Below are 27,417 nucleotides of genomic sequence, written 5' to 3' on the forward strand. Positions count from 1 at the left end.
ATATAGATTTTAGAATAAGCTCATCAATTTTTGCCCATAAAACCCACCAAGATGATGTTGCTCAAATAAATCAACTTGAGGAGAATTGACACTTTAACCATATTGTCTTCCAACATATGAACATGGTACATCTCTTTTTGATTATATTTTCTTTAACTTCTCTCAGCAAAGTTTTGTAGTTTTCATTGTAAAGGCCTTGTTTATATTTTGGATCAAAAAAGCTAAATGTAAAATCTAAAGCTGAAAAACGTACACGAGAAAATGGAAAATGCTTATGACTTCAGATTAGGCAAAGGCTTCTTAAAGAATATACAAGAAAATCCATAAAGGAAAAAGTGATAGATTTCATTAATATTCTAAAACTTGTTTTTCAAAAGACACAATTATAAATGAAATATCAAGCCACATATGGGGAGAAAGTTTGGATAACAGTATGTATCTGACAAAAATCTTATATCCAGAATACAGAAATAATTCTTATGACTTAATAAGAGTAGAAAGAAGACAAATTAAATATAGGCAAAAGATTCAAACAGACCCTTCTCTAAAGAATATATACAAATAACCAATAAGCAAATAAAAAGCACTCAATATCTTTAGTTCTTCAGAGAACCCCATGAGGTACCTCCACATCCATTACAATGTCTGAGAATAAGACCCTGATAATGCCAACTATTAACTAGAAGGTGGAGCACCTGGAATTCTCCTACACTGCTGGTAAGGATGTAAAATGGTACAGCCACTCTAGGAAACAGTTGGGTAGCATCATCAAAAATTAATCACACCTGCAACATAAAAGCCAGAGATTCCCTTCCTAAGTTGACCCAAATCAAGTGAAATTTTTTCTCATACAGATTTATACACAGAAATTCACAACAGCTTTATTTGTAATGGTCAAAAGCTGGCAACTAACCCAATATCCATCAATATTGATGAATTGATCCCTATTTATACAATAAAAAATGTGAGTCATCGGTGATAAGGAAATGGACCAATAATAATGACAACAACATGGAAAGACATTTAGGACATAAGGCTCAGCCAAAAGAACCAGAGGCATCCTCTCCCCCCAAAATAGTATAGTAGGAAATTCCATTTTTATAAAATCCTAGGGAAAAAAAAAACTAATATATACTGATAGAAAACAGGCAGTGGTTTTCTTGGGCTAAGGTTTGGGGAGGAATGACTATACTGGAACGCAGGGAAATATTTTAGGGTACCAGAAATATTCTAGAATTTGATCATAGTGGTAGTTACAAGAACAACCTACACATTTATTAAAATTGTTCTTATTTATTGCATGTAGATTATACCTCAATAAAGTTAGTTTTACTAAATAACAAAAAGTGTATTTTTCCAATTGTTTTGAGGTATCACCACTACATACTTGGGTGGGGGCTTTTAACCTCATGTTTGGTGTGCAAATTCTGGATCCTCTACACATTTCAGTTGGGTTTCTTTAATTCTTTTTTTTTTTTTTTGAGTTGTAGTTGGACATAATATCTTTATTTATTTAGTTAGTTTTTATGTAGTGCTGAGGATCGAACCCAGCACCTCACATGTGCCAGGCGAGCACTCTACCACTGAGCCACAGCCCCAGCCCCTCAGTTGGGTTTCTTTAAAGGAGAATAAGCTTAAAGACATTTCTGAAACAAAGTGAGAACAGAACACTTTGGAAGTTTATGCTTTTTTGTGTCTGCTGATATTTTATAGATTGCTTATATGTACCTCATTAAACAATTTACATTTTTTTCCATAGGTGAAAAATCTTTATGGAACTCTTTCAAAGCATTCTGTTTAGAATTTATTTTAAGAAAATAACATCTTCACTCTTTTTTGTTTTGAGGTGTTGGGGGCCTTAACATGTTAGGTTCTCTGTTTTTAATTAATCTGTGTAATTAATGGTGAAGTAGCAAGTTCAAATGGCATGAGCAGGTTTGGAATCAACTACAGCTGACTCTGTTAGCAGGTGAGACAGAAGATGGGATCTGGGTGTTGACTGGTTGTGTCAACACACCCAAGAGGCATTTGGGATGAAATGGAGGCCGTGTTTCATGGTACATTGTGTCAGGGTTGGGTTGAGGAGGTGGACAGACATACTTGAGAGGAGCAGAAGAGTCAGGAAAAGCAGTCAGGCCATCAAACAGTCAAGCTCCAGTCGGTGTGTATTACAGATGAGCTGGAGAGGTGATCCAGGGACCCCATTGCTAAATGCAGAGCATATTAACTCTCAACTGCATCACTATGACCAGTCAGCCAACCTGCCCCTAGGTTTTCAGGAGGCATGCAATTCCACTTCTCCTTGTTTTCACTCTTGCCTTAACTTAGAGAGCTTTTCCCTTCCTGCTTCTCTACTTGGGTAAAATGTTTTTGGTTTTCATGGTTTGATTCCACCATCTCTTTTCTAAAGTTTGATCTGATGAGCAGCCTTCCCCAACCCAAACCCATTTCTAGAAAGAATTCATTTTTTTATATGACTCCAATGACATCTTTTGTATGACTCTGTCCATAGCCTTCTTTATGTTATATATAATTATATATGTCCATGTGTTCAGAGGAGGCAGATGCCAGGTCTCACTCATCTTCATATCCTAGTTGAACTCACAGTGCCTGATGCATAGTAGGCATTTGATTTTTGTTTAGTATGAATATTGGCCCTCTTATTATCATGAGTCTTTTAAGACTGATAGGTACTCAATAAATGTTAAATTGAAGTAATTATGCTCAATCTTACTAGGAGTGACATGAGTTATTTCTCTCGTCATTTGTGTATTTGGGGCAATCCTGCAGTAGAGTTGCATTTAGGATGTGATTTCTGGGAGCGCAACAGGCAATTCCCTCTCACTGCCATGTCTTCTTTGGCACATAGTAGCTACTCAGTAAATATTTTATGAACACATATCTTTAGTGATTGTTCTGTCTTGTCAGGATTTTTTTTAATAGAAAGGATTTAAAACCAATCTCTAATGTATGTTTTCAAATTTTTAAATCAGTAAATTTCTTTGAGTTGGTAAATTCCTCAGAAGTTATTCTGAGGGAACTAATAATATAGAGATGAGACTGGTGAAGGGGTTTTCTGCTCTTCTCTACTCTTCTTCCTATTCCCTCACAATTTAGCAGGATTTTCAAAGTTCTTAGGTGCATCGTAGCACACTGAAAAAAATCTACATATCTCCTTTGGTCCACACATTAATTTATGAAAGAAGGAACTAAGGCCTATGGAAGTAAAGTGACCTTTCCAAGGTTACCTAGAAAAAAATGTTACCTAGAAAATCTTCTAGCTCTGTTCTATTGCTCTTGATATTTCCCTTCATGTTCCATTTGCTCTAAGCTATACATAGGATCTTAAGCATTTCCATTTTTCTTTAGTAAAGATCTTCCCTTTTCTTTAAGATACACCATCACTCCCAGTTGTACCACCTGCACTGAGCTAAATTATTCCTCAGTGTTTACACCTTTCAAATATTTATAGGCCGTCATCATGACACTCCTTAGTCATCCTTCAGCCTTGTTATATGCACATAGATAGCTCCTTTCATCTTTCTGTACAAGTCAGTTTCTCCAATCCCTTAATCATTTGTACCATTCTCTCTCTCGTGCCTATAAGAGAACAGTTTGAGTATATTCCAGATGGCAAAAAAATAACCCCAACATGTTGTAACCAGAGGGAGAAAAACATACTGAATAGATGAAAGGAACAATCTACAGGTTAATTAGTAGTATGGCCACAAATATGTGCACAGTTTTGTTTCAGAATAAAGCAAGCTGTATTTGTTGTAACTATCTCTTCTTTGAACTTAACAGAATGCTGATAATACCAAGCTGTGTTTACAGTCCAAATCGCTGCTAAAGACCTTCAACTTTGCACTCCCCCTGTGTGATATCTTTTGCCTAAGAAAATCAAATAAAATCACATAGCAGGAGCTGATGCAAAAGCCCATTACTAGCTTCTCTGTTTTTGTGCACTTTCTGTAGGTTTACTTGGTTTCTGGGAGCTCCCTATAAGCCATAATAAGGGAGGGCCCATGACTTATCTCACTAGTTATCAGGCCCCAAGTGCCTGATAAACCCATCATCTTGTAAAAATTACGTATGTTTACTGAACATGATTATCTAAATATGAAAACGACTTTAGTATAAGAGGAATTGCCTAGAAATTTTCCAGTGACATAAATAAAATATGACCATTTCCATAAGTTTTATAACCTTTCAACGAATTTGGGGTCTTGAAGAGCTGCCCAGAAATTCCCCTTGAATAGGTTCCCTTGACTCTTAGCCTGACTCTCTATGTAGTACATGTGTTTGTCTTATAAAAATCTATCTTATAATGAAGAACTGAATTCTGGTCTTTGGAAATACTCCTGATTCCAGGCATTCACTTTATGGAAGGGAGCTACAGAGGGAATGCATGGCCAGCCCAGGTGCATGGCTCCCTAGGCAATGTTCTGATTTTTTTCAGAGTCTCATATGGTCCAGAAATTGTTCCTGTAGTCCCAGTCAAATTATTCCTTTGGCACTCCCTGTGCCTTTCCTCTGCCACTGTCTCTGATGATCTTTCAGGACTCTGCATAGAAAGGAGATTTCTTACTATATTCTATGGCAAAGCATCGCTCTGTATCTCAAAATTATGGAGTTCATTAGAACGGAATTCATACTTTTCTCCTTAAAAACTCAGTGATTCTGCTAATCTGGAGGTGGCAAAGAAGGGTAACTATTTTCTCTCTCACACAAAGCAAGATTGTGAAGGGACTTATTCTCTGAATGAAAGAGGAGAGGGGGAAAAGTAGAAACCTCATGTTTTATTCAAATGTTAACAAAGAAAATTGAGACGTGTGTTTCCTTAAAATTGACACCATTTTTATCCCAAACATTCTGGTAAGTGATAGCAGATGACTCTGCAAGCTTCTGTAGAGGGAGAGGAATTTTTCCAGGAGCATAGTCCCGGTGGGAAGTATTACCTAAAAGTAATACACTAATCGCTTTCAATCTTGCATATTTTCACATACTGTGTGCACACATACGTATATTAATAACTGTTCCCTAGACGTCACTTCGGCACTCAGAAAGCTCAGTGTTGCTATGCAAGCGCTGGAAATGGAATGAGATGCAGACAGCAGTTTAGCGAGGAGGACTCCACTGAGCTGCACAGTGGAATGGCCTGACATCCTAAGACTCCACACCCGTGGGTAGCCCTCTGAGCTCAGTTGTCCCACTTTGTGTGACATGGCATTCATCTACCAACTGAATAATGACACTGCCAGTATTCTAAGACACTCATCTCCTCAAAGTCTGTCTACTCATATCAGCCCTGCATTCCACTTTGTAGATGTGGAATAGAAATTCCTTAGAATGTGGTCACTGTATGGTAGTTCCAGATATATAAGTACATTTTGCTATATATTGCATGTGACTTATATTGATATTTATAACAAAACATGCATCTTAGAGGAATGACTTATATTTTGTAGTAACATGTATATGTATGTATATTATTTATATAATTATATTCTTCCCAAGAATACTTTGAAGTACCTAGGACTGAGATTACAATGCCCATTCCACATATGGCTCCAACAGATGAAATAGCTTATCCAAAGTCACAGATCATTTATATTGTGCAGATAGGACCAAAACCAAATTCTTTTGTCCACATATTTATCATTTATCCCACTTAAGTGATTTGTACTTATTTAAACAAATAAATAATCAAGTGAAAGTGGAACCTTCCCATCAAATGAGTATACTAACAACACCAAAGTGTAAAACAATTGTTTTTTTGTTTTGTTTTCTTTTGTTTTGTTTTACCAGATATGGTCACACAGGGATTAGAGTCAGGTCTTTTTTGTCCAAGGTATTCCTCTGCAGAACCTATTATCTCATCTCTTTCTGTCATTCCTGAGATTTTCAGAATACAACAGATGTACAAATCCAGAACACAACAAAGGATTTCAGAGAGAAATAAGATGATTGTCCTAGTTCAGACGGTAATGGATTTAACCTTGTTCTGAAATCATGTAGGAGTCATCTTCTCAGACTTGACAATGTCCCACACAACACCTCCATTTACAATAAAATTTTACCATTATTTGGAGGAAGAAAATCCATATCCTCAGGCAACAGCACCTACTAGTGGAAAGAAACCAATATTTAAGGTAACACACCTGGAAGATAGTTTTATGCAGCTTGAAAGGTCTCTCTACTAAGCCCCCAAAATCCTGCATTCAGATGTTGTCTCTACTGTTGGCTTCCTATTGGGTCTTAATCAAGGCATAATCTCTCTCTTAGCCTTGGTTTTTGCATCTGTGAATAAGGAGGTGGGACTAGATCCTTGCTAAATTTTCTACACATTCTAAGATGATTTAAATTCTCTTCACAGCGCATTATGAGCATTTTGGCACTAAATGCAGAAGGAAAAGCCCAAGAGAGACTAATTGGCTTCCCAAGGAAGTGGTATCAATTGAGGCTATTTCCTATCTCTGGGTCCAGGACCACGTGTGCAAGTAATATGGTCTAGTTCAAAGATCACTCACCAGATCAGGCTTGAATTATAAGATCTGCTGCTACCTACTTCTCAAGTCTTACATAAGGTTATTGTCTTATTTATTTATTAGTTATTGTAAGATTCAAATGAAAATATAAGAATTATGAAGTTCTATTTGAATGTTATGGATTACTCTCAATCTTTATATAGCTGAAAATAATGTTACTTATAAATTGTATGTTCTCCTTTTTAGTCTATGTTGTAAATTTGTGTCCCCCATGGAGGCAAGTACTATAAGATAGACTTCTTTAAGTAGTCATACATTGCCTTATTTTTTCCATGACACTGTTAAAGAATAAATACCCAAGTCTGTGTAGTTTATAAAGAAGAGAAATTTATTTTCTTGCATTCCTTAAGCGTAGGGATTTTGAGAACAGGACATATCAGCAGGGTTCTGATGTCTAGTGAAGGTGCTGTCTGCTTCCAGGAATGCCGCCTTGTCACTGGATCCTCACATGGCAGATAGCAGAAAGGCAGGCTAGCATGTTGTAACATGGAGCCTCTGTGTAAGGGATTGATCCATTCAGGAGGGAAAAGCCACTCACTTCTTCAAGGCCCTACCTCCTAATACCATTACATTGGATACCTGAACCTTAGAGAGGACACATTCCATCCATAGCACATTTCTTGTCTAAGACAGAAAGATAATATGATTATTAAAGGACACTGCCAGTGAAATACTGACTCCTTTACATAAAAGGGTATGTGTGCATGTGCATGTGTGTGTGTGCATGCGCAATATTGCTGTTTTCCAAAGGATCAGTTTAGTTTCTGCATTCTTCTTTTATGACACAAGAAGATATGAGGGACCCTTGAGAAAACCTAAAACCCTTTTATAAAATGAGTCATATTCTTTCATCTGTAAACCATTTTTGTACAGTCCTTGAGACTGAGAAGTTATGTCTTTGTGTTGCCATGCTTATTACACATTATGTACATGAATTCCACCTCATTTTGAGCATATTCTTTTTTCTGAGTTGTTTGGATAAAAATCTTTTATCATATATTGAACTCCTCACTGGTTCTATTGGCCATTAAATCTTTTTATCTTAGCAGTTTTTTCATTGCTAAAATGAAGAAGAACATAATGCTTTCTTTTCTGTCTCCAAGGATCATTGAAGTGTCACATCAATGGATGAGTAAGAATGTATGTTTAAATGGTATAAGGAACTCTTGTTAACATCATGGCGAAGATCATGCTGCCACTGGGTGCTAAAAATAGTTACTTTAGAAAAACCGCCCTGGTCACCTCATTGTTTGGTTTACTTTAAAATAACCAGAATAAATGTGGAGATTTTCTAACGTAAGAGCTAAAAGTAAGTGGGCACATTTAACCTTCAAGTGGAACTGAGGGTAATACAAATTTCCATGAGACATACCATGGAGCAAATTCAAATCATAACTCAAAAATAATTGTTCCACAGCTGTTATAACTCTACTAGTAAGTACTGCTTTTTTCTTATGGGTCATTCATGGAATAGACATTAAACATAGAAGAGATTAAGTATTAAGAGTGGGACTATGAGAAGCCAGGATCAGGAGTGCACACCTATGATTCCAGTGAGTTGGGAGGCTAAGGCAGGAGGATAGCAAATTCTAGGCTGGCATCAGCAACTTAGTGAGGCCCTGTCTCAAAAAAAAAAAAAAAAAATAAGAAGTGCTGAAGATGTAACTTAGTGGTACAGTGTCTCTGGGTTCAATCTCCAGTATGCACCCCCACCAAAAGAGTGGGAATATGAGAATGTGTGTGTGTGTGTGTGTGTGTGTGTGTGTGTGTGTGTGTAAATCAACTTAAAAAAAAATCTTGCTTTGTCAAAAAGAGATATTAATGTTCCTATCAGGGATGTTCTAAGCTTTTTTCAAGCTTCCTGCCAGGCCAGATGTTTTTGGAATTTTGGATTTCTAAAGTTAATAAGCAGACCTTTCAGGAAGTAGGTTCCAAAATCAACACTACCTAGGCCCTAATTACAGCTTCAGTAGTGACCTCTGAGGCCTTGGGCAAGATTCTAATCCCTCTATACCACCTTTTCTTCAACTATAATGAACTAATAATAGGACCTAGTCATAGGGTCTTTGAAGGATTATGTGAGGGAATACATTTAAATACTTAAACCAACACACAACAATAGCTGAGTAGACGTTGACTATCATTGTCACTGTAGGGTCCACAAATTTTGGTTGAATTGGAACTGGATTCCTACCACTGAATTTAACTAATAATGAATTGATAAATATAAGTCTTACCTAATGGTCTCAAGAGACGTGGCTCCCTATATAACTGGCACATTGACTGTTGTGAAAGGGAGTAATCTAGGACAAGTATCTTTCTGGTCCTGTGTATTATGGGCTCTTAGTTTTGAAGATTGTCCTCTTCCTCCTATAGCTGGAAGGCAATACTGAGCTTCTACCAAGCACTTTGTACATGTGAGCTTCACAGCTGGAGTTAAAGTATCTGTTTTCATCTCCTTTCTACAGAGACTTTAAAAGGTGACCACTGTATTTGGCACAGAATGGAGACTCGGTCAGTGCATTCATAGAGGGGTTGACAGGTAGTTGGATGGATGACTCAACATAGCATACAGCCTCCAGTCTAAAGAAAGAACCTACTCAGCTGCTTGATTTGGAGACAAGGAACTCCAGTCTTTTAAATTCAGGAAACTTGTTTAGGCTGCTCATGGTCAGTAGGCAGTAACAGCAAGTCTTACAGTTATGATTTCTCTCCACTGTGACATATCTGACTTTGTTTAAAAAGAGCACAACATAATATCTCAAACTGAAAAGCAGTATTTCTTTGTGCTTTGTTTATTGGTGGTGCCTGTGGTGTTTTTATTTTGTTTTGTTTCTTATTCTTTTCCCGAGAATGGAAGGTCCTCCAAAAGTTATGGTCATGACTACTGTGAGTGTGTGATTAGTTTAGTGAAGGTCAGGACCAGGGTCAATGGTGCCTAAATCTCTGCCTCTGTCAACCTGATATTAAGTTAGTTCTCTGTTAGGGCTTTTGGCACTAGCCACCACTGCCTTCTGACCCTGCAGGAAAGACTACTCCTTGTGGAACATACAAGCACAGAGTCCCCCAGTACAATAGTGGTTCTCTAATTCACTGCATGAGATTGACCCAAGAACCTCCAAAAATCATTATCTCAGGGTTTCAGCTAGGAACAATTAAATCAGTTTCTGGAGGCAGTGTGTGAGCATCAGTATTTTTTTTCCAAAGCTTTCCTGATGGAAAGCCAGTATTTAAATAATCTTCACACTTAATACCATTGTGAAGGCCCTTCACAGATAGTGATGTTCACTAAAATCTCTGGGATTGGGGGCGTGGGGATGCTGAACTGATCCTTCTTCTTTCCCAGGGGGTGGAAATGGGCCCTGTTCCTAAGCAATGCTGATAACAGAGTTATGACTGAATAATAAAATGTGTTTATAGTAAAATATGCGCTGCTTAAGAAAATGGGCTTTAGAGGTCAGACCTGTATCCTATCATAGCCACACTGCATTCTTCCCTAGACCTTGACCAGGTAACTTAGACTTGGTTTCTTATCTACCAGATAAGAATAATGGTAAATAAGCATTAATAGGACTGAGAGAGTATTAGCTTAGGGTAGAGTCTGGCCCAGAGAAAAATATAGCCACTTTCTGGGTTGTTTTGTTTTGTTTTGTTTTGTTGTTGTTGTTTTGTTTTCTTGTTTGCTTCTTCACAATGTAGATATTTAAATCAAATAAAATGTGCTTGCTTTGGCCACCCTATGTGGGATTCACATTTTCAGTGTATGTCCTCACCTGAAAATCTAACCTAAGCAAATATAAGTCTATAAATGAATCATGTTGTGGTCAGATTTCATAATCACTTCCCTTATTCAGGAGATCACTCGGCCTTCACTTCATTTCTTCTAGTTTCTCACCCATTCCAGAACTTCTCTTCCTGACAGCTTCTTGGGTTTGGTTTTAATGTGCACGTGTGGGGTTTGTTTGTTTGTTTGACCTTAGCTTAGTATCTTTTTCTGAATTAAAGTGTTTTATAACCTGTCTCTAAAAGTCTCTTATCTACCACTAGTCCTAGGACTATAGCAGTCTTATAGTCTTTGCTCCTTCTCTCTCTCTCTCCTCTGTGTGTGTGTGTGTGTGTGTGTGTGTGTGTGTGTGTGTGAGAGAGAGAGAGAGAGAGAGAAAGGAGAGAGGGGAACAGCCATTCACAGCCTCCTCTTTCCTCCTCTCCATGTATGAGTTGAATCTCTAGGTATCTCTGTGAGGACCATCTAAGCAGTAACTTAATGAAGTGGATGTGTCCTAAAGTCTAACTTTTAAGAAATGATCAGGACTTCAGCATCCACAGATCCAAATGGCACTTACCATGGGAGTCTGGATATTGCTACATTATTTAAAGACAGAGTCCAAGAAAATGGTAAAAACTCAGTTTACTCTAATCTGATACAATATGTGATATCCTACGTTAAATGACTATCAGTGGACATTCTTTGTGGAGTCTGTGTTGTCATGTAGTACTGATTGATCATATTGATAAATATATTGAAAACACATAAGAAGCATGTTCTGTAGGAATGTTCTAATTAATACAAAGGAGCTACTTTCTCTGACTAAATGCTAGCAAAATATCTTAAAAGAAAATTTAGCTCATTCTGTTCATGTATTTTTGATGGATGGAGTCCCATTGAAAAGTTTAAACTAACACATAACAACAGTCTTAAGGAGTTTATTCTTGTTGAAAAAAAAAACCTGTATATATTATAATGCCATAGAAACTTCCATTTTTTCAACTTATGGTTGAACAGTCTGTTTTGCATGCAGAAGAAACCTGTTTGAGCAATCTTGTCAATATTTATTCTGACAAGTAGTATAGAAATAGAGATAGAATACCCCTTAGACCAGTGGCTCAATTTGGCCAAACATTAGAATCATTTTAAATGCTTATACCATTTTCACTCCTGAACCATCTTAGACCTGGGAAATCAGAATCCCTGGACCCAGGACACTGGATTTAGTAATTTTTTTAAGGTTTCCCAGATGATTGCAATATACAAACAAGGTTTAGGATCCATGTCCTAGAAAATAGGCAGTTTAATTATTGCATTCATTAATGTTACAGGGACCCATGAAATAAAAACTTAGGTGATTAGAAAATGCCATCGTATTAAAACCCTCAGAGAATATCATATGGGACTGTCACATAAAGAATGCAAATTTGTTCTAATGTCTTCTCATATCATCAGTGGAAGATAATTTCTGAATCAGCTTAATTGAGGCTGCGCTCCAAGAAGATAACTCCTCGGCCATAAGTACAGTTAATTGGAGCCCATCTTATTTCTAGGAATACTTTCCCATCTTTTCAAACTACCTTTATATAGTCTTAGTTGATTAAAATTTTTATAAAGGACTGTTTTTCAGAATGAATTAAAGAAGATGGTTATTGAGAAAATAGATATATCATATACATTGGCATATAGAGCTTCAATTCATTATAATATTTAGAGGTAGAGTATTAGTTTTCCTTATAACCAAATTTTCTATAAGTCTAATAGCAAGGAGAATATGAAAACAAAAGTGACCAGGCTTGATATTGGCATAAATTTACTACTTTATTTTAATGTTGAATTATGGGCACATTTGGAAGTATCTCATCCCCATATCATGGCACCAATTCTAAAAATGGATACTTTGATCCCATCTCAAAAGAAGCACATGGTGATCGTTGGGAAAACATTTTTAAATAAAAACATTTATTTGCACAAGTGAAGAAAGTGAATGCAAACTACAAAAAAAAAATGAAAATAATCATGAAAACTCATATTCCCCTACTCTAGCTCCCTTGCTCAATCTGATGATTTTCCTAGAATGTTATTCTCCACTTGCCTAAAAATGACTTGTTTGAATTCAATCTTACCCCCCATATTCAGCTCATTTATTAAAACTTTCATAAATCTTTTCCATTTATAACAGAAAGTAAACCACAGACATCAGAACAAGGAGGAAGTCACTGCAATGGTCCATTGGAAAAAAAAAAAAAAACCTGATTATATAGTAGGCACAGTGATAGAAAGTAGGTGCTAAAGAGACAGTGATGTGTTGTTACAGAATGGTAGAGAGGAAAAGAGGGGTAGGAAGAATCCCTGGCTGGCACCCCAGACCAGACCATAAAAGCCATACACACACCTGCACACACACACACACTTTCAGTGTGCATGGCTTGTGGGACTTTATTCATGAACAGAATTTTCAGGCTATCTGTCCTCTACCATTGGTTCTTTTGATTTGTTGTACTACATGTTCACAGGAAGCTCCCCACAGAAGGCTGGAGTCTGAGTTGTAGCCTCTTACTGTCTCCTAATCAACTGTGTTTCTGTCATGTTCTGATGCCTTGAAGTTTGGTACCATTTCTCTACTTTTCCTTGTTTAAAAGTGCAAAGGTATTTGTCTAAGGTGGGCATTTAAGTCATGGTGTGCTTTTAATAATGTGTAGTGTAAGTCCCTCTAGAGGCAAGAATACATTTTGCTTGAGTGTCTTTTCATTCTGAATGCTTCTCTGAAAGGCATAGTTTGTAAATTCTTGTTAATGTGAAAAGGGAACGTTTTGGGCACCTTCTCTGTGTTGCTGATGTGTAGAGCTATTTTTAATTTTTGTTCTTCACTCTTTTTTCTGTGCTTGTGAATTTTGAGGTGCCAGACTGACTGCCCTCTAGGCTAGTGTCCTCAATTTATCCCCAAAATAGGAAAAATATGAGAGGCAGAAAAATCCAGAGTCATGTCTGGGTTCAGCATATTACCCTGACCCACTCTGGAAAAATATTCAACATACCCTAAAGGAAAATTTTTTTGTTGTTGTTCTTTTTCTTTTCTATTCTTTTCTTTTTTCTTTCTTTTTTTTAATGAAATAGTCCATCTGCTCACAGAGCTGAGAAGACTAAAGCCTCTTTTGCTATCACTGCAGCAATTTTGCCTCTTGTAAACCAACACTCAGGATCTCTTTGGAAAATCTAGAATATTTTTTTCTCTTTCATTTCCACCTGTCAAAATTCCATCCTTTAAGATTGAATTCAAATGCTTGTTGTTACTGAGCCCTCTCAATGTGATTTTCCTTCCATATTTTCATAATACTTTCTTCTACAACATACATCCAACAGGCATATTTTGTCATGTGCATGTTGGATGTAGGTAAGTCTCAAAGTGACTGTAAAAGGTGCTGACAGCACCAATTCCATTTCTGCATGTCACACAGAATCTTACTGTGGTCCTGGACAAAGAGTAGACATTTGATGTCTGTTGAATTCATGGAAAATTTCAAAGCTTACCTGTTCAGCTGGACCTTTTCTTCTAAATCAGAGATTGACACTGACCACCCAGTCCTCATGGATAGCTATCAAACTCTCTACAAATCATGCAGGTGGAAGCTCTTGGATTCCAGGTATTATACTTTAGAAATTTATAGTCTAGACCAAAACTGCCAGCTTTAACAGCTTAGCAGACCGCTATGACCAAAAGTCATTACTAATCCACCCAAACTATTATTACAAAGTGTGGTCCACAAGATCCCTGGTGGTCCCTTGATATCTTATTACATGATCCTTTTACTTTTATAAAGGGAAATAATAAGGTAGAAAAATAATTTTACCAACCAGCATTTAACAAATGTGTAATACAACATTTGAGTTTTCATAGGCATCCAATGTTTTTAATAGTCATATGGATTGGTCATCCCACTGGCCCTTGAAAGTACCAAGTATGTTTTCTGGAAAGAAATGTTGTCCGTTGGTGGCATGAAGCTCTTAGAATTTCAGTCTCATTTGCAAACATAGCATGCTTAACTTTTAGTAAACCAATTAAGTTTTTGGTTTTTCTGTTTTCACAATAACCATGAACATAGTGACACATAAAATAATGTGATTTTCTTACTGTTAACAGGGAATGTAGAAAAATTTAAAGATATCTTTCTAAGTTACACCTTATAATAAAAACAGGTACAAGTTAATTTTTAGAAAGAGGTTTATAAAACCATACACTGATTATTACAAAATTTTTATCAAATGTCAGGAATATAATATTGAGACTTCATAAAAATATTAACTGTAGTAGAGATAGCTCAGATTCTAAGAGCTTAACTCTTGCCAGCATTTGATAGTTCTTATTGCTTAGATAGTTTGAGCTTTATGTCAGAGACATTCTGATCCTACAACAGAATATAAAGAAATGCTTTCTAGGGCCAAATACAACCATAGAGAACTAGAAATATATTTACTTCTTTTCTCCCAAGTTGAAACATTTAGCTCTCCCACTTTTGAGTGTGAAATGATTGTCAATCCAAATGATGTAGTGTTGAGAGCAGTTTTCTCTGACAAATCTCCCCATAATGCTCCATAGCGTTGGATCTGTGTTAAACTTGGTGCACAGAACTGGGAGGGGGCAATTTACCAGAGTGGTGAAGAGCATAGGCACTAAAGCTACTAGACTGCTTGGACTTGATGTTAAACATTCTCCATGCCTTAAGACTGAAAATTCTTGCTGACATTCCCAGTGTTCTCAGTACCTGTTAGGATTGTTTTTAATTCAGTAAAGACAAAGAATAAAGATGCATACTAGATGCAGACCCAACCTCTTGTTCCAAATTCCCATGACAAAGCCAGATAGACATGAACATACAACCACACAGTGCCTCTTGCTGGCAAAATTATGTTTCAAAATTATATTTTGTTGTTATTATTTAAAACTTAAACCTAACTCTGTGTCCATATATGGACCAGATGCCCCTTTAATCAATTTAAGAATGTAGTAGCTTTGCAGACCACTGGATGGACAATGACAACCATGGCCACAAGGGACTCAAAACCCCACAGTATGTGGAACCACTGCAGAGTTAGGGATATGCAAACTAAGAGCAGACACTGAGGCCATGCTCGGTGAATTGTACGTGTTTACATGGTCAGGTCCAATAGATGAGACGAGAAGACATAGAGCTAGAACAACTGGGTAAGTATCTGATTCAGTGTGAAAGAGAACTTTCTTGAAGTTAGAGTAGTGTGCCCATCACTGGGGGCTGACTGCAGAGGCTTGGCAATCAGTGATTTTGTGAAAAGAATTGAAGTTCAAGTGTGGATCCAGATCTCTCCCATTCCACCTGTATATACAGACTCTCCAAGGAGAAGCTTTCCTGGACTGTTTTGTGGATTGTGCCTTTCAGTCCAAACATCCTGACTCATATCCCTCTTATATCTGCAAGTGTGAATGGAGTCAGATGATGGCCTCAAAATCAGAGACCTGAGTTCTAGTCCATCACTTTCTCTGGGACCTTCGGTCAATTTTGTTCAATTAACTCGTGTAAAATCCACATCCATTCAAAGGATGGAAGTGACTTTACTGGTGATGGTGGTGGTTCTTTTGCTGCTGCTGACAATACAAATCTGCTGTCTCCTGGACAATGACTTCTTCAGAAGGATCAAAGCACTTCTTTGTCCTTAACAATTCTTCCCCTTTTTCTTTCAGGCCGCTGTGCTCGCTGTGGGGAAAATGTAGTTGGGGAAGGTACAGGATGCACTGCCATGGATCAGGTCTTCCATGTGGATTGTTTCACCTGCATCATCTGCAACAACAAGCTCCGAGGGCAGCCCTTCTATGCCGTTGAAAAGAAAGCCTACTGTGAGCCCTGCTACATTGTAAGTGCTTTATTTTTGCTCTTCAGGTGCTTTGGCCTGATGCCAATCACTCCAGACAGAATGTAGCCATCTAAGCTTTATTTCTCACCCAGTGTTATACTGTGTGTGTGTGTGTGTTTGTATGTGTGTATATATATGTGTAAATAGGCAAATTGTAGATTTCCCCCCTGTATTCCCCATTCATATGAGGTCAGAAATGTGCATTGGGGTGGGTCTGTTTTCATTTAGTGATTGAGAAGTTCAAATCCAACTTATGGATTTTAGGCATGTATGTCCAAACTAGCAGGTATCCTCCTCAAAGCATCAGAAGGCTTCCCAGTAGCAGAGTCTACCTCTTGCTAGTAAATCTCACCCTGCGTTTCAAAGCCAGTATTTTTAGGGAATCTTTGCAGACTTCTGGACTTGTCAGGCTCTTCTAAACTTCTGGACTACTTTTCTACCCAGAATGTTTCTTACCAGCCTTATCCAGTAGATTTTCAATGATGCAGAGAAACCCTGAATTATAGAGCACCTTAAAGAGAAATGAATAATAATACTGACTGAGCTAATAATTGTTTTCTTTTTTAAAATAAAAAACACCTGTATTTTAATAACATAGCTGAGAGACTGAAAAATAGTCATATTATCTTAGATTTTTTGCAAGGCCACTTAATCTATTATGTTATTCTCTAATAGAACAATTGGATGACTAAATACAAACTTTTAAAAAAATTTAAGTACCTTATTTTGCTATCATTCTGCATGATTTTGATCTGCCTGTCTAACATGTGTTTGTGGATAAAAGTATTACTTTTTTTGCAACTCACAAAAGAGTAATGATTTGGCCTTTCATGCCGAGGTATTGCAGCATCAAAAAAGCCTTGGTGCAAGGTGTTGGGAGTCACAGCTTTGCAAAATTTCCAAAATTCAAGGTTTATTGGAGTTTGTGGCCTGGATGGTATTTTGCCATAACCTGGTAACTTTAACTCATTGTAGTGCTGGTGTTTGTAGCACAGTTCCAAAAGTTCAAGATTAAGACTATGAAGGATTACATATCATTTTGCATCTCTAACAGATTTCATTTTTCTCCCAGAGGCAATTTAAATACATGTAGCATCATTAAAAAGCCATACATTTTTAGAGGTGAAAAAAAAAATCTTCAGACCATTTGCCTAATTTATCTCTTTAGAAGTGAGAACACAGAAACAGAGATAGGGAGAGTAACTTCTTATGTTCTGTCACAGTGTCAGAGCCAGGGCTATGTTCAGTTATCCACAGCCTCATATCTTGTGCAAATACCACATGGTTTTAGTTTGTCCAAAACATAAAGATGGACACAGTAATGTCCTGTTGATCTGGAAAGAGCGATGACATCTAAAAGAAAATCTGGCCAATGAAAGCTTACCACTAATGGACATTCAAATATTTCAGATGTCACCTTTTGGGATCTTCATTGAAAAGAAAAAAAGCATTGCATAGTTCCCAGCCTTTTCATGTGGACTACATGAACTATCATTGACAATAACTTAGAACCACCACTATGAAATTATTGGTTGCTATGAGAGCTTTGACAGTGATGTCAGCAGAGCCTGCAGAGGCACCCCAGTCCCATTTGTTCCTAATCTAAGAAATTGCAAATGGTTGTGTGTGGTTTTTTGTTTGTTTTGTTTTGTTTTTATAACTTTTCTGCTTCATCCTTTTTTGACTACATTGTTGACTCTTGGCCACTTTAATGACTTTCTTGTGACAGCCCTCTTCACCCATTCTTTTCATCCTTCATAAACCAAAACTCTTAAATACATTATCAGGAAACAACGTAACAGTACGAGGAGCTCGTGAGTTTGAATTCAGTTCCATCACTTAATACTTTGTCTTCCGGTGTAAATTACTTCATCTTCCTAAGGCTTCAATTTGCTCCATATTTCCCCCAAAGACTACAGAAGATGAAATGAAGCAATCTTAGTAAAGCACCCTTTGCTTTCTCCAGAAACAGTAGTGTAATACATGGTATTCCAAGATTAATTTTACCAAGATGTTTGATCCTCATCACTGTTTCTGAACCTGAGAACCTTACCTATGCAGTGAGATTCACCAGGAAGTTGTTTTAGCTCTCAGACGTAAAACTTCTTCCCACTTTTTAATGCTTTGCTTGCTTTCCTGAGTGTGTAATAAGACCGAAGAAAGGCCAATATGACAAAATGAGGAGAATTTCTACAGTGGGCTCAGGTTTTAACCTCTCTTCGAGGCATAGGGTCTTCAGCATACTACCCCCTCTGCTTTGGTTGTATGTTAATGTACTGTGCTTATAGCAAGGAAAACTGTCTGGGAGATATTTAATCACAGACATGGAAGAACTGGGTGAATTCAAATAATGGAAATCCTTACCATCTTTTTAATATCCTCCTTCATAAGAACATTTAATCAAGTTTTTTTTAATGAAATCTATACATAGTGACTCTAAAATGTAATTAAATTTTTACCAGAATTCAGTTAAGCTTTACCCAGGGACCTTTGTTCAGCATTGATTGCGGAGTTCAACACAGCTCTCACACCCTCAGATGGGTATACTAGCACTTTAATTTCTTCTAAATTTACATAAGTCCAATAAGCTGCACACTAGAACTAAAAAGATGTTGGGGAAACAGAAAGAATTAAACAGAACAATTTTTTTTTTTAAGGACAATCCTAGACGTGTGTTTTAAAGAACCAAAGGCCTTAGAACAGGAAGAACTTTCTGTGTGATCCAGCAAAATTGCCTCTTTTACAACTGCAGGAAACCAGTAGTTAAAAGACATTCTTTATGAAGCAGAGAAAACCCAGTCCCTGGATTTCAGTCAGGATTCCTTTCTTTTGTTTATTTTTTCATTGACGGAATAAGTATATTATTTATATTAGGTTAACAAATAGGAAATAGAAAATCAAATATGTGTAGGGAATTACAATGCCATATTGAGTAGCTTAGTGAATTATTTCTGGGTAATGACCACCCCCCATGTGTGACACTGAATCCAGGAATGAGACCCATCTAATATAAACTAAATTTATTTCTGCCAAAATTGGTTATTGATAAAGATCAATATAACTAAGATTATATATATATATATAACTCAACCTCTCCAATAGGGAATAGGATACATTTAATAAGTGGTCTCATTACTGCAGAGGATCCTGTAAACTGGAAAAAAACTGGATTAAATCTAAGATCATAGTTAAATGAAACATTTAAATTATTTTAAGGTAAAATTCACAAGTAATGTCTTCAGATTTGGTTTATTAATTGCAGATATGTTTCTAAGATCTCTTGAATTCTTCATCCTTGTGCACAAATAGCTGTACTTAAATAAATTTTACTCAATATGGCATTGTAATTCCCTACACACATTTGATTTTCTATTCCCTATTTGTTAACCTAATATAAATATGTACATAGCTTTTTATTGGTAATCATCTTCATTTTTAGCTTTTTATCTCTTTAGGTTTATATTATGTTTACATGCTATATTTTAAAACCATTTCTCACTCAAAAGATATTAGATATTTTCCAATCTTTTAGCATTGTAAATAACAGGCTTACAGGAAACAGAGTAAAATTTTTATATTTTTTAAATTACTTCCATAGATTAATTTTAAATTTATCTTACCAATCAAGAGCAGAGCAATTCAGAAAACTTTGCTACATTTCTTTAGAAAGATTTTTCCAGTTTACAGGACCATCAGCAGTAATGAGACCCTCTCCAATAGGGAATAGGATACTTATTAAATGTATCCTATTCCCTATTGGAGAGGTTTAGTTATATTTATTTTGAACCAACTTAAAAAGTGCATTATGTCACAGTTATTTAATTTACATTCTTATAATTATTATCAAAATTGATGAGATGTTTTTCGAGTTCGGTGTCACTGACATGCCTTTCTACTTTGACATCTTTTTAAAAGCTTAGTTTTAAGCATTCATAAAGTTTTGAAAAAATTAACAATTTAAAATCAAGCACTCAAACTTCCTTGGGAAGTAAAGTGTTATAAATAGCATCTACTTAAGTAATGGTGACTCTCTTGGTATGACCTTGGGTAAATCATTCATCTTCTGAGTACTAGTGCTCACATTTATTAAAGGAAGGTATTAATTTCTTTTCTATCGTCAAAGAGAGGGAGAGAACAAGTATGATATTTTGTATGTCATTAAACCATTTACAAATATGAGGGCCTAATCTGATTAATAATATGACTATCATCACCTTTTGCCTTTAGTATTATGTGATCCAATTTAGAAACCCTTTTTAAGTTTGGAGAAGTATCCTGGCTGTAATTACGATAGAAATCCCAAAATAAATTGATGTAGTAGGAGGAACATGAGAACAAGTAAGAGAAGAAGAGCTTCACGCTTTGCTTACGTCCATTTCTGTGCTACCATCAGTGAGGCGGTAGCCATGTCTCCCCCCTTGTATGTCCTCTGCCCTCCCTGAGACCAGCTTACTCATGAGCAGAGATTTAGCACAATCAGTGTCGTTTTCCTCTTAGCACTGACAGGGAGCCTTGGCCCAGAACAAAGCACATAAAAAGTTTTCACCAAAGTGTTTACCAAATGGCAGCCGAGGAGTCTCCCCTAAACCAGGGCTCCTACACAGAGTGGTCGGAGTCCAACTCCTGACACTGAAGGTAGAAGTTGTTAAGACATTTTTATTAGAGCTGAAATCCTAGTGACTAACGGGCCTCTGGAAACAGGAGGCCAGCTCCAAAGGAGACTAAGTTCTGAGGTACATGAATTTGGCACATTAGTGGCCAGCCCACCAGCAGACTTTTACTCTCTTGTGTCACTAAATGGCTGCAGTTAAAACAGTCTAACTTTTCAACCTCCAGTAAAAGGTTGGGTTTTGTGTCTCTGCAGGAAAGCTGTCCTTTATAAATTCAAGTTCTCCTAATAAAATGTTTTAAAAGCACTTGTAGCCAGTGCCTTATATGGGTGTTGGAACAGGAAATGGGAGTTTGGACTAAATCTTTTAAATCCACATGAACTTCCCTTCTCTTTTCTTAACTGCTTGCCTTTGGTCTCTCATCTCTAAGATGAGATGTGTTTTTCTCTGTCTTGTCATCTCTCTCACACTACACACACATCAATACACAAACCACACACTGCACACACACACACCACACATCACACACACACACACAGACACCACATGCATACCACATATCACACAATCACACACTACACACTATACACACACTACATGTGCACCACATATATCACACACACCACTCGCTTTACACATACCACACACACATGCCTCTCACACAGCACACACATTACACATACCTCACACACACACTATATACACACCACATGCATGCCACACACCACAAACATGCATAGAACATATAACATGCATGCATCATACACAGCACACACATATGCATACACACCACATATCACACATACTTTCTTCTTGATATTTTATCCTCATCTTACCATTACTGTCCCAGGAAGAAGGAAAATGGCTCAGGAAAGAAAAAAAAAAAGTCAAAACCCTCCTTTGCAGGGTGTAACCACACTAACTTTTGAAACATCATCTCTCTCATTCATTAGAATCTAGCATTTTACAGTGCTTGCTCCTGAGCATCTTTTATTACATGTTATCCTAGATATTAGAGCCATGTGAAATAGATGAGGTGAGATTGTTAGTCTCATTTTACAAATGCACCTTTGATGGTTTTATAGTAAAAGACAAAATGAAGACTAGGAAGAGTGCTTCCGGCTTACTCTTTATTGCCTGGTCATGCTCCCAGCCTGCAGCTAATGTTCAACTTCCTGAATACATGAAGATCCTGCCATCCCCCCTCCCAACACACACACACATCTACAGTCAGCTCTCATCAGCACCTACCGTTTCCAGGATTTTAACTGATAATCATTTGCATCATGCCTTCCAGTATTGCAGAATGGCAGGTGAAAAACGGTCTTTGTTAGTGTTTACAGATTACTCTTCCTGAAACACCTCAAATTATGAAGCAAAAACTGCCTTTAGAGATAAAAATAATAACAATGAACATTCGTTTAACGCTTTAACTTTTACAAAGCACTTTTTTTAAAAAAAATACGTTAATTGTTTTAGTCAGTTCTTTTGCTTCTGTGATTAAAAGACCTGACAAGAACAATTATAGAGGAGGAAGAGTTTATTTGGATGCTCAGGGTTTCAGTGGTCTCAGTCCACAGACAGCAGGCTCCATTCCTCAGGGCTCAGGGTGAGGCCACATATCATTGCAAAAGAGTATGGTAGAGGAAAGCAGCTCAAGATATCACACCAGGAAACAGAGAGACTCCACTCAAAATATATCCCCCTGAGGCATGCCCCCAATGATCCACCTCCTCCAGCCACACCCTACCTGCCTTCAGTTACCACTCAGTTATGTTTATCAGGGAATTAGTCCTATGATCAGGTCTATCATAACCCAATCATTTCACCTCTAAGTAGTCTCCTCCTCACACAGGAGCTTTTGGGGATACCACATATCTAAACCATAACAGTTATTCCCAAGTGATCCTAAAAAGTAGTTACAATTATTTTTGCTTTCATTTCCCATGTCAAGAAACGAAGTCTCAAAAAAATCTCAGTTTGTGCAATTCCAGAGAGCATGTGTATCAGATCGAGGACTTGACCCTGGCTTGCCTTGATTTCCAAGTCCAGCCCTTTCTATTTGCCTAATAAAAATCACTGGAATATCATTTGTTGTTGCTAAATTTCCTTTTTACTGATTATTTCCTCATAATTTCTTTAAAAGGTTAATCCAAAATTTGAATTTTAGTGATGTACCTTCACCTTAATTTTAGAGAAAGTTTTAAAATCACAATGAATTTTTGTGGTAGTAATTATTTAAAAGAAATGTTTTAGTATTATATGCTCATTAGAAAATATAAGAAAAAAGGTATGTTATCTTTTCATCTGAATAGAATAGTTCACTGCATATTCCTTTTCCATTTTTATATACCTGTATATATGGAGCTAGATATAGATACAGGTAGATATAGATACAGATGCAGATACAGATATATCTCTACATGTTTATTTTCACATCCTATGAATCATACCACATATACTAGTTAGTAATTTGTTTTGTTACAGGATATTTCATCAATCATTGCTCAAAAATAGTCTCTTAAATATTCCATGGACTTCCAAAAAGAACATGTATTACCTACATATCCTTTCTGAAGAGTCACTCAAAGAAATAGTCCACCAAATGAACAAGTCAATCAAAATATGCTGTGCAGGAGATCCAGATCAAATAAGAACCCTTATTTGACAAGCATTGAGCCAATAAAACTACTCATAAAAAACATAGAAAATAAAAAAGATATATTAGAATTCAATATTATTAATATTATCCTTAAAAGAATAGTTTTCAAAACAAAATATCAAATATCTATAATATGAAAAACAGACACCATACCATTTAGGACAAAATTATCAAAATTACCAGCTAGACCAAAGAACTGTATTTTATTAATGACTATATTGTTCTCAATGAGGACAAGCCCAACATTAAAAATTAGTACCTTGAAATTTATACTAGAAAACATTGATAAAATATGAGATGAAAATGGTAAAGGCATATCTTATAAAACTTTGATATACTTCTTTCAGGCTTTGACCAATCAATTCTAGGGGCTGAATAAAATTAATAAGATTGATGTAATCAAGGTCAGTTTATCTCTGCAGCTAAAGAAATTATATCTTCTTTACAAAAGGACCACAGAAGAATTAGAAAAACATTTATCATATAAAAGCCTAAGAGAAAATTGTAGATAGCTCCTACACTGGCTAACAGAGTTACAGATCAGTGCAGTAAAACAACAAGATATATAAAGGGACAAATATATAAACCCCCTTTCAGGTTAAGCAGTTGTCGAGAAGTAGGGATGAGGATAACCCTGCCTGGCAAAAGGGAGATGTAGCCAAGTTGAATTCCAGGCAATGCCATAATCACTAGCTGGAACAAGAAGGAGTACATATAAATTAACCTAAGAAAATTACACAAAAAGCAACCTAAAGAAAGAAGGAATTTGCTAAGTGAAAAAGTATTCATAAATGAAAAAATCACTAGAATTTTTAGGACTAAAAGATGATTTTTTGAAAAGAGTAATAAAATAAACGTAAAAATAAAAGAGGGAAGAGCAAAAGTTACAGAAAATTACAAATTAAAAAGAATCTCTTAGTAAAAGTCTAGAGAATATTTTTAAATTATTACATTTAAATTCTTATAGAAGAGACTCTTTTCTCTGCAAATCTGAAATATGCAGGGATAAAAACTCATCTAACCTCATAAACATGGATGAAAGTCAGAACTGCTACCTGAGAAAGACCCAGGAAATTTCACTAACAGGATTTTTCATATCTTCAAAGAACAAATGATTCCTGTGCTATTTCAGCTTTCAGAGCCTAGCAAGAGAGAAGGTTCCCAAATCATTTTATAAAACCAGCCTGATCCTGGTGGTAATACCTAACTTAGGTCACCCCCTAAAAAAACACTATGTGAATCTCGCTTTCACAAATGCAGAGATCCCAGATGAAACATTAGTTGACTGGATAACACATAATAAAGCATTCCAAGGTCTTCCATAATTACAATGTTAGGACAATAGTGGGAAACTTTAACATAGTTATATCAAACATATAACATATTTATATCAAATTGGAACACAGAAACTGTTCATTTCCATAGATGTTTTTCATTGAAAGTACATTTTATAAAATTTATTACACATTTTTATTTTTAAACAGAAAACAAGTGTAATGACACAAAACAAGCTGTATGTAAAATAGAAGGGAAAGGGAGATAAATATTTGGCAGGAGAAGACAAAAAATAAAAAATAAAATAAAAAATAGCCAGCCTTCCTTCTCCCTAGGTCTAGGTATGCACAGGATCTCCTGTTTATTAATGTTCTTCATGTTCTAACCTTTAATGTAAATTGGGAAACAAGGAAAAAGTTAAATATATGTGTGTGTGTATTTCTGCTTATTAGTTATATTTCTAACATACAAAACTATAGAGAATAATATGATAAAGATCATATTGTACCTGTCATCCAATTTAAGAAATAAAACATAAGGAATTCAGTTGAAGTCCTCTGGGTTCTATTTTATGATCACATTTCCAAAACTCCTATAAAGATATAACCACTATTCTAAATTTGTTTTTTATTTAAAAAGTTATTATCTATGCATTTCTTTATATTTTTGATACAGAACTCTAAACTTTATATAGTATTGTTCACATATAGTGTTCCTTAATTTTAAACAAATGGCACTGTATCTCATTCATATTTTTCTGATACTTTTCATTCAACATTTTAACAGTAGGATGAATAAATATGTATATGTGATATGATTATTTTTCTAGAAAACCTGAAAAATCTAAAGAATAAGTAAGTAAAGTTTAACAATCTGATAAAATAAAAATTACAAGATCAGTTTGGAAAATATAACAGAATGGGGCTCAGGATGGGGCTCAAATGGTAGTGCGCTTGCCTGGCATGCGTGAGGCACTAGGTTTGATCCTCAGCACCACATAAAAATAAATTAAAGGTATTGGGTCCATCTAAAACTAAACAAATATATATTTTTTTTAAAAAAAGAAAATATAATAGGTAAAATATCCTTACACATAAGCAATAAAAATTACAAAATACTTAGCTAAAACTTTAAAGATTTAAATAATCTAAGTAAAGAATGTTATAGAACTTTGCAAAAGTAATTAACTCATGTACAGAATGATCTAGGGATTGAACATCCTTTGGAAACTGTCTCATTTTTAGTCATTTATATATCACCCTGTTATTCTACAAGAGCACCAATAATTTTAGTGGGGAGATGAATATTTACTGCACTGTCCTTTGCTATGGGTATAATTTAGCCCCTTTCCCTGAATAACCCCCAGTCCTTGACTAATCTTGGTGACTGCTAACTACATCCCTGCAGGCTCCAAGGCAGTAAGACTGGCAAGGAAAGGAAGCACAGACCTGAAAGTAGATTGCCCAGAACAACTAAGAGACCTAGCTGAATATAGCATTTTCCTCCTCATTCCTATCCCAAACTATATTCACTTTTGTTGCCATAGAATTAGAATGCTTTCTAAAGACCAGAAGGAACCTTAGAAATTCAATAACGTCATTTTATAGCTGAGAAAGCTAAAGCCCAAGAGAGCTGACTGATTTGCCTGAGGTTATATGGTTTATTAATGGCAGAGGCAGGAATAGAAACCATGAGCCTTGATGATGTCTTCAAAGAGCTGCTTTCTTTGGGACCAACACAAAGAATTTTAACCATATGTGGCTCCAGGTCCTGAGAGACATCCCTAGAAAATGTTGGATTTAGTGGATTTGGGTTGGAGAGTGTAGAAGTAGGACAGTGTTTGCCTCAGTCCTAGCCAGAATGAAGGGTCTCAGATTTCCAGGTTAAATGCCTCTGAAACTTTATGCTAGAACCTTCCCACTGCCCCAGTTTGTTTATTTTTAAATCAAGCATGAACTCACCACTCGATGTTTGCAGAGTTTGGATGAATGTCAGCATCAAGCCACTGTAATAATGGTTTAAGATTATTTAATCCCATTACTTATACACTTCATTAGGCTGAGTGAATTGTTGGCAGTGGTTCAGTAAACTTCCTACTTTAGAGATAAAAGGATGGAAAGAAAATAGGGAAGGAGTCTATTCCTTATTTTCTTTCATATTTATCTTATGTCTCTTAATGGATAAAGGAATTATAATTAGCCAACTATAGCTTAGAAGCTGTGTTAGGGGGATCTTCTGACTCCCCCATACCCTCAGAAATGTCTATAGCTTTATATGTCCTTTCAATGGCAGAGGGTGTGTGTGTGTGTGTGTGTGTGTGTGTGTGTGTGTGTGTGTGTGTGTGTGTGTTTATGCTATAAAATCAATCTTACAAATAACTTGAAAGTAAGCTCAAGGATTCTAGGTAAGATATTCAGGGGTTTGGTATAAGGCAACAGATAATTTTAAAAATAGACTATGGAAATTAAAACCACACCCAGCTTGATCAGTTACTATTCTGTTTCCACCCATTTCTCTTAGCTTCAGTTTCCCCATGCATAAATTAGAAGTACTGTTTCTCATGATTATATAGTTACATGAAGATTCAGAGAGAACAGGGATGAGCAACAGTCATGGTAAGGGCTTTGAGCAGTAAGTAAGTGCACTGGGACCTATCCTGAAAGGACACAT

The 27,417-nt window shown here is 36.3% G+C and overlaps 1 protein-coding gene across 12 annotated transcripts in view; it reads left to right on the forward strand.

The window, feature by feature from the left end:
• Lpp (LIM domain containing preferred translocation partner in lipoma) overlaps positions 1 to 27,417 on the forward strand; it is a 644,616-nt gene that overhangs the window by 515,485 nt on the left and 101,714 nt on the right. For all 12 annotated transcript variants that reach the window (XM_078043842.1, XM_078043841.1, XM_078043843.1 and 9 more), the window contains one exon: positions 16,031 to 16,200. In XM_078043842.1, the coding sequence (XP_077899968.1) occupies positions 16,031 to 16,200 (170 nt within the window). The remainder of the gene's footprint in view (positions 1 to 16,030; positions 16,201 to 27,417) is intronic.

This window comes from Ictidomys tridecemlineatus, chromosome 3 (genome assembly GCF_052094955.1).
Source record: "Ictidomys tridecemlineatus isolate mIctTri1 chromosome 3, mIctTri1.hap1, whole genome shotgun sequence".
Classification (NCBI taxonomy): Eukaryota; Metazoa; Chordata; class Mammalia; order Rodentia; family Sciuridae; genus Ictidomys; species Ictidomys tridecemlineatus.